The sequence below is a fragment of the Coenobita brevimanus genome, chromosome 44 (assembly GCF_032717465.1).
Source record: "Coenobita brevimanus isolate Jiangsu-jjx chromosome 44, ASM3271746v2, whole genome shotgun sequence".
Lineage (NCBI taxonomy): Eukaryota > Metazoa > Arthropoda > Malacostraca > Decapoda > Coenobitidae > Coenobita > Coenobita brevimanus.
The window spans coordinates 42,602,909-42,618,041 of NC_136997.1; the positions used below are offsets into that span (position 1 = coordinate 42,602,909).

Consider the following 15,133-nt stretch of genomic DNA (forward strand, 5'->3'; position numbering starts at 1 on the left):
GGAACTGGAGGTGGATCTACGCGTGCAATAATTCACCTAGTTGCATATTAAATGAATCAAACGTATAATGCGTCCATACGTGAGAGGACGCGAATTTTCAGATGTGTATCCGTCCGCCTAGCAAATCAGTGCCTTGACTGGGGTAAGCAGGGGGTGTTCGGTGGTGGACATGAGCGATTAACTTACCTTTTAGGAGTTGATTATTGGCATTCTCTTTGACCCTTTACTAGTGTTCAGGAATGTACAGGAAAAGTGGTAGGGACTGTGTTTAAGTGGGTAGGTAGATACGAAGGAAAGAAGATAGAGGGAAAGGTAGAGAAGTATGTAAGGAAGTAACCAGAGAGTTAGTAGGCAGAGAGGTGGGAATGTAGGTAGACCAGGAAGTACGAAGATAACTAGGGAGTAAGGCAGAACGGTAGGATTTTTTTTTTTTTTTTTTTAAGGAAAAAAGAAAGAAAAGTGCAAATTAATCCTTTATATGATTAAGAAATAATTTACAGTTTAATATCTCCGGTTGAAGGATCACATTGTCTAACATGGTGGCTGTAAAACCTGAGATCATTGTACTGTATAACAAAGAATCTATTGTACATTCACGAGCACTAATTTCTCCTCACGGATACCCCCTTCCTAGCCATACAAGAGGAGAGGTAGGGACGAAACTAGCTCCATCCGCCTCTTCCACAGCTTCCAACCCTCCCCACCCAATCTCCACCCGTCATTATTCACTGGCAGTTACATTTCATGATGACCTCATACTTAAAAGTTTTTGTAACACTATTGTGACATTAATATAAAACACTAGGATGTGTTAAAAAAATTATGTAACTCTCAATACGCAGCAACAAGAAATTAATGCATTATAGCGTTGACAGTAAAACAAAACGTTAACAACTGCCAGCCCAAACGACACCCTCCCACCTACCCACCCACACCCACCCACCCACACACATATATATATATATATATATATATATATATATATATATATATATATATATATATATATATATATATATATATATATATATATATATATAAAGATGGGGGCGTTCACCATCCACTCACTCAATGTAGTGCTGCTCTCGGGTGTCTGCCCTGTCCCCTCCTCCATCCTTCTTTCCTTCCATCTTCTGTCTTTCTTTCCTTCATTCTTTCCTCGTCTTTCTGCCTGCGGGTGACTTTACACTCCCTCTTCTGTCTTTCATTCCTTCATTCTTTCCTCTTCCTTCTGCCCGTGGGTGACTCTACGCTGAGTGACAAGCCAAATGCTTTTCTGTACACCAGGAAACCATTTACTACGCTGGGTGGTAACCATATAACCAAATTTTGGCGCCTGGTGGTTTAGTGGGTAATTATTGTGCTCCAATCGGATTGAGCCGGTGAAGGTTTATATCCAAGGGATGGTTGGGGTTTATTGCTCATGTAATGCTACTCAGGGATGAGTGAGGCTGGTCATTCTCATCTTATGTCGGGACCAACTGCCTAGCCCCTGGCTCCTACGCTTCTCATGGGGTAATGTAGGATTGGATGATGAATGGTTTTATATATATATATATATATATATATATATATATATATATATATATATATATATATATCTATATATATAGGTGGAGTAGACTGTAGCACCAGTCGAGCAGGGCAGTACTCCCGAGGTGGATGGAAAGCTGATGATAGGGAGTGCTGGAGCTCCCGTCTCATCAGCCCTCAGGACTAGTTCCTGACCATCCCCCTTTGCTGAACTTTTTCAGTGTCTCAGTTACACAGAGAGTAGGCCAGCATGCTCTCCAGTACAAATTTCTCTAACTATCTTCACCAAACTACATGCACAGTACACACTACACTTCCTATTCAAAATTCACCAAAAATGGCGTCAATTCACCCAGCCTCGGAGTCCCCAGGGGGGGGGACCATAAATGCCCCCGCCATCTGCCCCTCTCCCGGTGACGACTCGAGGTGCCTGGAACCACTGTCTGACTCTCTTCTTCTTCATTTCTGCAACATTCGCGGCCTTTCATCTAACTTTCGCTCTGTTGAGCACCACCTCTCCTCCTCTAAACCTCACCTTCTTTTTCTAACGGAGACTCAGCTGTCTGAGGCAACTGACAGCAAGCCCTTTTCTGTATCCTCCTACTTTCTCTATACTCATTTCAAAGCCAAAGGTGGCTGTTGTGTATACATACGCAACGACTTATCTTGCTCTCGTGTTCCTGAACTTGATTCTTCTGAATTCTCCACACTCTGGCTTCGGCTTTCCTGTCATTCTCTGACTAAATATATCTGTGCTGTTTACTTATCCCCTAATTCTACTGACTATCAAAAATTCTTCGACTATCTTACTTCTACGATGGAACACATTCTGTCTATTTCTCCTTTCTCTGAAATCTCCATTCTTGGAGACTTCAATGTTCACCACCACCTTTGGCTCTCCTCTCCTTTCACTGATCCACCTGGTGAACAAGCCTACATCTTTTCTATCCTTAATGACCTAGAGCAACTTGTACAGCACCCTACCCGTATCCCTGACCGCCTTGGAGAGAGCTCCAACATACTTGACCTCTTCCTCACAACTAATCCTTCTGCTTACTCTGTTAGTCTTTTCTCTCCGCTGGGCTCCTCCGATCACAACCTTATTACCTTAACCTGTCCTATCACTCCGGTACGGCCTGTGGACCCTCCAGGGAAACGTCGTCTGTGGCATTTTGGAGCTGCGGACTGGGAGGCCCTCAGGCAGTACTTCTTTGATTTTCCCTGGAATGACTATTGCTTCCATGACCGTGAGCCATCTGAGTGTGCCTTGCGCATTACGGAGGTTATTCTCTCGGGCATGGAAGCATACATTCCTTTCTCATATCCTTTGACTAACGCAAGAAAGCCTTGGTTTAATCACGCTTGTTCCAATGCTGTCCGCAACAAGGAGAAGGCCTACAAAAGGTACCGGAGCCAACCCACCCCTGAATCACATAATCTTTATGTTTCTGCCCGGAATCGTGCTAAGTCTGTTCTTCGCTCTACTAAAAATAATTTCATCCATACTAAATGCTCTCAACTCTCCAACTCTAATTCTTCCCGCTCCTTCTGGCACCTTGCCAAAAATCTTTCTAACAACTTTACCTCATCATCCTTCCCTCCTCTTTTCTACTCTGATGGTTCTGTAGCTATTTCTTCTACTGATAAAGCAGATCTCTTCGCACAGACTTTCTCCTACAATTCCACCTTAGACGATTCTGGTGCTGTTCCTCCATCACTTCCCCCCTCTGACTTCCTCATGGCTGACATTAAAATTTCTTCAGTTGATGTATTTTCTGCCATCACTGGCCTCAGTACTAACAAGGCATATGGGCCTGATGGGGTCCCTCCTGTTGTTCTCAAGAACTGTGCTTCTGTGCTTACACCCTGCCTAGGCAAACTATTTCGCCTTTGTCTGTCAACTTGTACCTTTCCTTGTTGCTGGAAGTTTGCTCTCATTCAGCCCGTTCCAAAGAAGGGTGACCACTCCCAACCCTCCAACTATCGTCCAATTGCTTTAACGTCCTGTATTTCAAAAGTTTTCGAGTCAATTCTTAATAGAAAAATTTTAAGGCATCTTTCCTATCACAACCTTCTTTCCGATCGTCAGTATGGGTTCCGTCAGGGACGCTCCACTGGCGATCTTCTCACCTACCTTTCAGACTCCTGGTCATCCCCCTTTCGGGACTTTGGCGAAAGCTTTGCCATTGCACTTGACATCTCAAAGGCTTTCGATCGAGTCTGGCATAAATCTTTAATTTCCAAACTGCCCTCCTGCGGTTTCTATCCTTCTATCTGTGCCTTCATTGCTAGCTTCCTTTCTGGTCGTTCTATAGCCGCTGTTGTAGACGGCCATCGTTCTTCTCCTAGATCTATCAACTGTGGTGTTCCTCAGGGCTCTGTCCTATCACCGACTCTCTTCCTTTTATTCATCAATGATCTTCTAAGCTGTACATCTAACCCTATCCACTCATATGCTGATGACTCCACCCTTCACCTTTCCATTCGGTTCCCGCAACGCCCATCTCAACAGTTACTTCAAGAAACAAGGGATGAGGCTATGGCACACCTAATGTCTGACTTGGCTCATATCTCTGACTGGGGTAAAAATAATATGGTTGTCTTTAATGCAGCTAAGACTCAGTTCTTACACCTATCAACCCGACAAAATCTTCCACAGGTCTACCCACTAATGTTTAATAATATTCAACTTAATCCTGCATCATCCTTGAACATGCTTGGGGTTTCATTTACTCGGGACTTATCTTGGAAAGATCATATTACATCTCTTGTAAAATCTGCTTCCAAGAGATTGGGTGTGCTAAGCCGACTCCGCTCTTTCTTTACCCCTGCACAATTGTTGACTCTATACAGGGGTTTTATCTGCCCCTGTGTGGAGTACAACTCTCATGTGTGGGGAGGCTCCCCACATACAGCTCTTCTCAATAGGGTGGAGGCAAAGGCTTTTAGTCTCATTAACTCTCCTCCTCTTACTGACTCCCTTCAACCTCTGTCTCTTCGCCGCACTGTTGCATCTTTATCTCTTTTCTATCGCTACTTTAATGGTCACTGCTCCTCTGAACTGTCTGCTTGCATTCCTCCACCTCTACGACGGGTGCGTAGCACCCGTCTGGCAGCAAACTCTCATCCCTTTTCTGTCCAACTCTCTAATGCAAGAGTTAACCGTTACTCCCAGTCTTTCATTTATGCAACAGGTCAGCTCTGGAACTGTCTCCCTCTGTCTGTATTTCCTGCCGCCTATGATCTCCAGTCTTTCAAACGTAGTGTGTCCAGGCATCTCAAAATGATCGTATCTTGAATTTGGCTCTCTATTGTATTTTGTTTTTCTCTTGGAGGGAACTGTTACTGCGGGCTCATGGCCTTTGGTTCCTTCTTCCTCGCATAATATATATATATATATATATATATATATATATATATATATATATATATATATATATATATATATATATATATATATATATATATATATATATAGTGGTAGTTGAGGGCGCTCACCATCCACTCACTCGATGTATTACTGCTCTCGGGTGTCTGCCCTTTCCTCTCTTCCATCCATCTTTCCAATTAATTCTCTTCTGTCTCTTTCCTTCATTCTTTCCTTGTCCTTCTGCCTACGAGTAACTTTACACTCCCTCTTCTGTCTTTCTTTCCTTCATTCTTTCCTCTTCCTTCTGCCTACGAGTAACTTTACACTCCCTCTTCTGTCTTTCTTTCCTTCATTCATTCCTCTTCCTTCTGCCCGTGGGTGACTCTACACTGAGTGACAAGCCAAATGGTTTCCTGTACACCAGGGAACCATTTACTACGCTGGGTGGTAACCATATAACCAAATTTTGGCGCCTGGTGGTTTAGTTAGTAATTATTGCTCTCCAGTCGGATTGAGCCGGTGAAGGTTTATATCCAAGGGATGGTTGGGGTTGATTGCTCATGTAATGCCACTCAGGGATGAGTGAGGCTGGTCACTCTCATCTTAAATGTCGAGACCAACTGCCTAGCCCAGGGCCCCTACGCTCCTCTTGGGGCAATGTAGGATTGGATGATGGATGGATGGATGGAGATATACAATATATATATATATATATATATATATATATATATATATATATATATACACACACACAGAAAGACAAGCCGACACATACGCACACGCACGCAAGCACACGTACTTACGCACGCATGCATGCACACGCACGGACAAGGAAATAAGCACGGACGCGCAAGCACAAGTTCGCACACACCCATGCACACGCACAAGCACACAGTATAAAAGAGAGAGAGAGAGAGAGAGAGAGAGCTACGGAGATAGTGACTGCAATAGAGACGGCAACAAATAAAGCGTTTGCAGTACAGATAAACAATGACGCTAAAAGTGACAGAATCTGACAAACAGCTGCAGAGAGAGAGAGAGAGAGAGAGAGAGAGAGAGAGAGGTGCGTGTACGTACGTGCGCGTGTGTGTGTGTGTGTGTGAGAGAGAGAGAGAGAGAGAGAGAGAGAGAGAGAGAGAGAGAGAATGTCTTTCGTTCCAGTATATTCTTCATTATTCACCTACTATCACGAAGAACTAATATATCAAAGAAAGACATTGACAGCATAGCTCTTACTCACTCGTCACTCGCTCACAAAGCGTACTTTACTGGTGTTATACTTTTGTATCACAGCAGTGTTTCCAAAAGTTTTATGTCTGAGGCACTGTGTAAAGAACGACAGTTGGGTGTTGGGTTGGGGTTTGCGTGAGGTTGGGAGCTGGGGAAGAGGCGGGCGGATGACGGTTCGTCCCCCATTCCCTCTTTCCTAGGTATGCAGGGGGTAGGAATGTGCATGATTAGAATTATACGAAACTTCATATTCGGGATCATAACGTGGCAACATATAGGTATAACCTGTTCGATCTCATCTGAGAAGAGAAGTGCCTTATGCTTTTGAAAGGTGGCAGGTGATTGGTCGTCCGAGTGCATTCATTATGAACGACGGATTATAAAATTATTTTTATTACAAGGGTTACAATAACTGTTTGATGACAAGGTTGCCCAAGTAAAATGTTATATACAGTTTTTTGCATACATTACTATAAAAACGGGGAGTTACCAAGTATACCAGATGGTCTAGATACGTGTGAAATTTTGAATTCTCGGGACAAACGAAAACACACCCAGGTAAAGTTTTATAAGTACAATGATTTTTTTTTTTTCTCATGTTCAGGCAAATTAAGGTAAATCAAGTATTTGCTGGTACTTTATATAAAATATAACCAAGTAAAACATCTGAATTCCAATAAAAAAAAGACTGACAGACATGGGTGAAGAAGTTAATATTTTGTTACCGTCACTTATAAATATCTCGCAGCCCATACCTTGTCACAACTCTATTGTAAGTCGTAACTACTGTAGATACTCGAAACTGAAAAGATAGGAAACTTACTGATGATGCAAAAGTAATAAGCATTATTAAATCTGATTTGACAGCAAAACACTCTCAAGTAACTCCGAATATTCGTCTGTTTAATCAAGTGGGACATTCCACGAGCGGCCTACTCTCCCTCCCCCCCTTCCCCTGTGTATACCATTCACCAAAATTCTGAAAATATGTCACATTTCATTGGAATTCTGATGTTTTGCTAGAGTATATTTTACAAACTATAGCAGTAACTACAATTTACCTTAAGTTGCCTGAAAATAAGAATAAGAAATCAGGGTGCTCATATAGCTTTACCTGAACGTGTTTTTATTTGTCGCGAGAGTTCAAAATTTCATAAGCATCTACGCTATCTGAAAAGGTCTAGTTTTTAAATTAATTTATGCAAAAAAAACTATATCTAATATATCATTTCGGTAATCTTATCGTCAAACGGTTATTGTAACTCTTATTATAAAAGTAATTTAAAATGCCTCGTTAATAATGAGTACACTCAAAAAATCAGTTACCAGCTTTCAAAAGCATAAAGCTCTACCCTTCCTCCCAGATGAGATCGAATTACTATAGTATGTACGTAGCAGTACGTATGTGCAGTAAGTATGACGGTACTGATGATTTGTTGCCTGTGTAAGAATGCATTTTTGATATGCTGAGTTTCGTGGGATGCCCCACTTGTCATCAGTCTGTCTCGAGACTCTATACTTAAATCACAGTGGATATTTTGTTTCCTTCGAGACTCTATTGTGCTAAAAGGATATTGATAGACCGCACTTAACTCTATGCAAGCTCATTCTAAGAAATTAAAAAAAAGAAGAAGAAGAAATCCCACTAACCTTTCATTACTGTCTCCGCTTTGACTGCCTATCACTTAGACCTTCCATGGCTGACTACGGAGGTATGGTGCCCGAAGCCCTGAAGTCCTCCGAGAACCCCACGCTGGCAACGCTGGGGGATAAGCTGTTTTTAGACACAGCCCATAATAATGCGGACCCTTACGGATTCCTGATTAACAAAGTTCTTGCTGGTACTCATGCCTTGATATGTGGTTATGAATATCTCATCTTCACCCTGCATGAAAAAAGCGTTACCCGTACGACTTACGTCATAAGTGATAAGGTAAATATCCAGGGGTGGATTTCTCAAAGGTATTTATGATAGGTTCCCTGTCGTATCTTAGATTAGTTTTTGTGCAATGGCCAACGGCGTATGAATCTTTCCCCTCCTTATGTCATTCCTCAAAAAACAGTCAATTTTATATGAGGAAAACTGGCATTGCGTTTATCTATTTTGGATGGAAGGACTAAGGAGGAAGGCACTTTACATGTCTCCAGTTCTTCCTGCAAAAACAGACCACAGTTACGACAGGGTTTTGATCGTAAATATATTCGAGTATACCACCTCAGCCTGGTTTGAAGTAGACTTTTATAAGAAAGCTTGTGATGCCACAGTACCTACTATATTTCATTATATCAATTTCCTCCTGAAATACTGCAGTGTTTCAATGTAACAGACTTTACTTAGTGTAACTGATACAGAGTTAAGTTTATGACTGAGTCCTGTACAAAGAGTTGGTAATTACTGTGCATCTTCCCAGCTCTACAAAGGCTATTTGGCATGGTATCTGCGACGCAACACTCCCTACACTACCATCATCTCTGATCATCTCACCCGGCTAGTGGAGACCGGAATATTTACTAAGATGATCGAAATTCATAAAGGGAATTTGGTCGACAAAGGAAATCAAGTAAGTTAATTATCTCGATGCAATATTATAACCATGTTTTTCCAACATTGATAGCAATGGATAAGGCCAGGCCAACTGAATGATGTTCTGCAACGTTAGTGAGCTTAGCATTTACGCTAGTGACGTCACCATCATCATCAATAATATTACCATTATCCCAACTCTCTTTCCTACATTATATTTTATGTGTCCGACTCGGGGCAAAGGCTTCAGGGCCTATCCCCAAGTTGCAGTTGTTCTCCATGGGGCCTAATAGTCTTCCTACATCTCCACATGTCGCCACTTCGGCGCTAACATCCACCAACCATATTGAGTACATGCTAGGGCTGTCTCATAGAGGATAGGTGTAGTGGTATTAGCAGGGGTACTTTTATGACATGTTGGCTGGTCATCTGGTAGATCAGAAAAGTCTGCTTTTTATGAAATTCATATCCTTAAACTGTTCCCTGCCCCAGCCGGGATTCGAACCAGGTCCCATTAGGACTGCAGGCCTTCTCTCTACTGGTTCTGCCACCGCCTGAATAGAAACAAGAAACCAGATATGACGAGAATTACCAGACAGACGGTGAAGTGGGCTACATATCCGGTAAGTCGAAAACCGAAATTCTCGTCTCTGCCTCAAGAGGCCAAACGATTAACTCAAAACTGCGCTTCATAAAGTTTGTAAGAGAGTCGTTTATTCGACTACAGTAGTTAGAAAAGGGAGTTTTGATGCTTGTCATGTAGTGTTGCTGAGAAAATAATATTGTGTTCCTTCCTATATGATTATGGACAATGGGAAGATATGTCAGTATAGTCTGCATTAACCCATTTGCGCCCAGCGTCCTCAACATAGGATGAAGCTAGGCATTTTCAAAATTTAATAAAAGTGGGAACCCCAGGGTAGAGACCTATGAGCTTCGCGACTATGAGCCGATAGGCGGAGGGCGGTACGCTTAGTACCCTTCCAGAAAAATCCCTCGCAGAGGAACCCTCGAAGCTAATGGATTAAGGTCAACACTGCTAACTACAGCCATGACTTGTCATCATTATGACCGATATTATTAAAGTCAGACGATTCCATACGAATTTGACCATAAAACACTTATTATTTTAAAATGATATCTAATTGTACCATATCATGAGAAGAATGCGTTAATTACGTTCACTATAGCATGTCCAGTGAGAAAAATTATCACTCACCGTCGAAAGTACGGATGCATGGGGGCAGGGCGAGGATGGGGGAAGCGGGAAGGAAGAGGAGGGTTGGAGGGAGGGATAGGTGAGCAAGGAGTGACATCAGTGACGTAGTCAAGGTCTAATTACCACCACCAACAAAAATCCATAATTCTACCACCATCCACTACCACTACCACCATTACAGTCATAAAAGAGAGACAAAAAAAAGCATTACTACTACCACCAACTACTTCCATTACAACCACCGCAACTACAACCAATACAAACACCACCAACTACAACCATTACAACTACCACCAACTACAGCCATTGCAACCACCACCAACTACAACCATTACAACCACCACAAACTACAACCACCACCAACTACAACCATTACAACCACCACCAACTACAACCATTACAACCACCACCAACTACAGCCATTACAACCACCACCAACTACAACCATTACAACCACAACCAATTACAACCATTACAACCACCACCAACTACAACCATTACAACCACCACCAACTACAACCATTACAACTACCACCAACTACAACCATTACAACTACCACCAACTACAACCATTACAACTACCACCAACTACAACCATTACAACCACCACCAACTACAACCATTGCAACCACCACCAACTACAACCATTACAACTACCACCAACTACAGCCATTGCAACCACCACCAACTACAACCATTACAACCACCACAAACTACAACCATTACAACCACCACCAACTACAACCATTACAACCACCACCAACTACAACCATTACAACCACCACCAACTACAGCCATTACAACCACCACCAACTACAACCATTACAACCACAACCAACTACAACCATTACAACCACAACCAACTACAACCATTACAACCGCCGCCAACTACAGCCATTGCAACCACCACCAACTACAACCATTACAACTACAACCAACTACTCTCATTATAACCACCACCATTACGTCCACCACAAATTACTCTCATTATAACCACCATCACTATTACAACCACCACCAAAAAATTCTGATCCCATTACTACCACCATCGCCTATTACCACCGTTTCCAACAACTGATAGGGTACCACCACCACCACCATTACTACCACTACCAAATGCTATCATTGCCACCACCACCACCATTGCTACCACTACCAAATGCTATCATTACCACCACCACCACCACCTACTACCATCATTACCACCACTATCTACCGCCACAACCACCACCATTACCACCACTACCTACCACCACTGACAGCCACCATTATCACTAGCGCCAACCACCATTACCACCATCCCCAGACATCAACTTTTGCTTTCCAAACCTCGCTCTCACATCATCCTGGAGAGTGGTCAAAACCCTTGACTCTGACCACCTCCCAAACATCCACGATTCCAAAACCAGAATCACCCCAGCTGGCCACAGACACTATCTATCTATCTATATACCTAGGCTGCTTCCCCCAAGGAAAGGGAGGTAGCCGAGACAGGACGACTCACTCTCCATTTACTCATCCATTCAAACACATTCATTCGCATCTTAGCCCCAAAGGGGAGAAGGAACAGTTCCTCACCGCATCACACCGCACAAGGGTCAACTTCGCAGTGCAATCAGTGACATCCGCAGCAGGGCCCGACAGCAGAGCTGGTTTACCCCTGCCACATCATAATAGAACCATCCCCTTACCCGTACCTGACCTGACTAGCTGATCAGACCAAATGCGGGAGAATATCCCCTCAGGGCTGCATCATTTTTTTATTCACAATTTCTCTCCATTTATTTCTGTCACGCACAGCCACTCTTCCTTGCTCAACAGACATCCCTCTCGCATCCAGCGCTCTCTTCACACTGTCCATCCATCCTATTCGTGGTCTCCCTCTCAGCCTTACACCTCTCACATCAGATCTAGTTATCTTTTTCACCAATCGTTCATTATCCATTCTCTCCATATGCCCAAACCATTGCAACACCCTCTGCTCAGCTCTACCAGCCATCTCCCGAACAACTCCAGTTCTCCTTCGCACTTCATCATTTCGCACTCGATCCATACGCGTCACTCCACACATACTCCTCAGACATCTCATCTCCATTACATTCAAACTTTTCCTCTCTGCTACACCCACATTCCATGTTTCAGCCCCATATAATGCAGTCGATACCACAACACCCTCATACAGCCTTCTCTTTACATCCATTCTAAGCGAACGACATTTAAACACTTTTTTCATTCCTCCCAGCACCTTTCCTACTTCATTTATTCTAAACTTCACTTCTGCATCTATTCTTCCATCCACAGCAACATGTGACCCTAGATATTTAAAACAATCTACCTCCTCAAGCAACTCACCATTCAAAACTATATTCATCCCCCTACCATCTATCAACCTCGTACACTTCATCACTTTACTCTTATTCTCATTTACTTTCAATTTCCTCCTTTCACACACCCTTCCAAACTCCTCTACCAACTGTCTCAATCTCTCCTCTGAATCAGTCACCAGTGCAGTATCATCTGCAAACAGCAGCTGCTTCAGATTCCACTCTCCTCCATCAACATTTACCAGACTCAGACCACCTAAAACTCTTGCATTCACCTCCCTTACAACACCATCCATGTAAATATTAAACAACCAAGGCGACATCACACATCCCTGTCGCAGCCCCACTCTCACGGGAAACCAATCACTCACAGCATTTCCCACTCTTACACACGCTCTACTATTTACATAAAAACTTTTCACCCCTTTTAGTAACCTACCATCAAGTCCATACAATCTTAAAACAGTCCACAAAGCCTCCCTATCAATTCTATCATACGCTTTCTCTAAGTCCATAAATGCCCAAAACACATCCTTGCCTTTCGCTAAATACTTTTCACACACTTGTCTCACAGCAAACACCTGATCAACGCATCCCCTCCCTCTCCTAAAGCCACACTGCTCATCACTAATCACTCCCTCTGTACCCTCTCTAACTCTCATAATTAATACTCTACCATACACTTTGCCTACAACACTCAACAGACTTATGCCCCTAAAGCTAGTACATTCATACTTATCACCCTTGCCTTTATACAACGGGACCACACAAGCACTTGCCCAGTCAATTGACACCATACCTTTCTCAAAGCACACATTCAACAATCTTACTAACCAGTCAACAATAGTCACTCCACCACCCTTCAGGCATTCCACAGCACACCCATCCATACCTGCAGCTTTCCCTGTTTTCATATCCTTTACTGCCTTCTCCACTTCCTCCTTCGTGATCAAAGAATCATTCAACTCTCCCAACACATTTATTCCTTGCACCCTTCCATCCGCCACAATCTCAGCCACCCTTTCCTCCTCTACATTTAACAATCTTTCAAAATACTCTGCCCATCTCTTCCTTACTGCATCCATCTCAATTAACATCCTTCCATCCTCTGCTTTTACTCGTTCTTCCTTCCCAGACTCCCTTTCGCACCCTTTTCACCTCCTTCCAAAACATTTTCTTATTCTGTTGAAAATTCTCTGTCAGCCGCCTACCCCACCTCTCATCTGCTGCCACTTTAGCATCACGCACAGCCCTTCTCGCTCTATTCCTCTTTTCCTTATACCTTTCATATGACATCTCATCCTTCCTCTGCAGCCACACTTCATATGCCCGTCTCTTCTCAGCCACAGCCATACTTACTTCCTCGCACCACCATTCACTTCCTTTTCTTACACCACCACCCACACGTCTCACACCACACACCTCTTCTGCATGCCCCACCACAGCACTCTTAAACAACTGCCATTCCTCCTCCACACTGCCATTTTCCCGATCTTTCACTGCGTTCCACTCATCTTTCAATTTCTCCTGATACTCTATCTTTTTCTCTCCTTTATCCAACTCACTCACTTTCAAAACCTCCCTGCCACACCTAACCCTCCTAGCTCTCACCCATCTCTTACCTACTCTTAACTTTCCCTCCACCAGGTAGTGGTCAGACATACCTCCACCCTCCCCTCTCAGAACTCTCACATCCAACAATCTTCCTATTACATTCCTAGACACAACCACATAGTCCATCAAGGCTCTATCAACAACCCTTCCACCCTCCTGTCTCACCCATGTATACTTATAAATATCTTTCTTCTCAAACAGCGTATTCCCAATCACCATCTCTCGCTCAACACACATCGCTATCACTCGTTCCCCATTTTCATTTCTTCCAGGCACACCATGCATACCAACTACGCCTTGAACTGCTACATTTCCCACTCTAGCATTCAGATCTCCCATCATTACCACATTCACATTCGCTCCAAAACTCTGCAGACACTCATCAACATCATTCCAGAAAGACTCCCTCTCTTGTTCATCCCTTTCACTACCAGGCCCATATGCACTCACAAACACCCACAACTCACGTTCAAATTTCGCTTTCACCCACATCAGTCCCGATGACACCTCCTTCCATTCAATCACACACTGCTGTACTTCCGGACTCACTAACAAGGCCACACCTTCTCTTGCCCTTCCTCTATCAACACCTGACAATCTTCCATTCACACTTCCAAACATAGATTCCCCCTTCCCTTTCATCTTCGTTTCACTCAAAGCTAACACATCCAACTTTCTTCTCACAAACATTCTCCCAATCTCCTCCCTTTTAGCCTCAATTGTACTACATCCACGCACATTCATAGACCCAATCTTCAGGGTACGGGGATAACTCCATCCCCCATCCCTTTCTCTGGCCTGTCTCTTTTTAGGAACTAAAAAACAGAGGAGGGGGTCCCTAGTCCCTTCACCCCGCCCCTTTTAGTCGCCTTTTACGACACGCAGGGAATACGGTGGCAGTATTCTTCCTAACACAACCTGGCCGCAGAGTAGTAGTACCACCCCATAGTGCGGCCAGGTTGTGACACACATTCACTAATTATAAGAGAACCAACTGGGAGACCTTCACAACTGGATCAGAACACTTTGAAACATTAAACAGCACACCCATCACAGACATCAACACCGCTGTGCACACTTTCAATACAGTTGTTCAAAACGCAGACAAAAGACACATCCCTAGAGGCAACAGAAAGAAACACAATCTCAACTTCTCACCAGATATTCAAGGCCTCATCAGTCAACGCGACACATAACACTCCCCATCACCCCATACACAAGACACCGTACAACGTCACACCAGAAATTCAATGCCTCATCGGACAACGCGACACACAACATGCCCCAACACCCCATACAAGAGACACTGTACAACAAAT

The 15,133-nt window shown here is 43.4% G+C and overlaps 1 protein-coding gene across 1 annotated transcript in view; it reads left to right on the top strand.

Annotated features, from left to right (window-relative positions):
• LOC145398068 (glutamate receptor ionotropic, delta-2-like) overlaps window positions 1-15,133 on the top strand; it is a 145,239-nt gene that overhangs the window by 87,665 nt on the left and 42,441 nt on the right. The window contains exons 4-5 of the mRNA XM_080271025.1: window positions 7,823-8,066; window positions 8,545-8,694. Of these exons, the coding sequence (XP_080127151.1) occupies window positions 7,823-8,066; window positions 8,545-8,694 (394 nt within the window). The remainder of the gene's footprint in view (window positions 1-7,822; window positions 8,067-8,544; window positions 8,695-15,133) is intronic.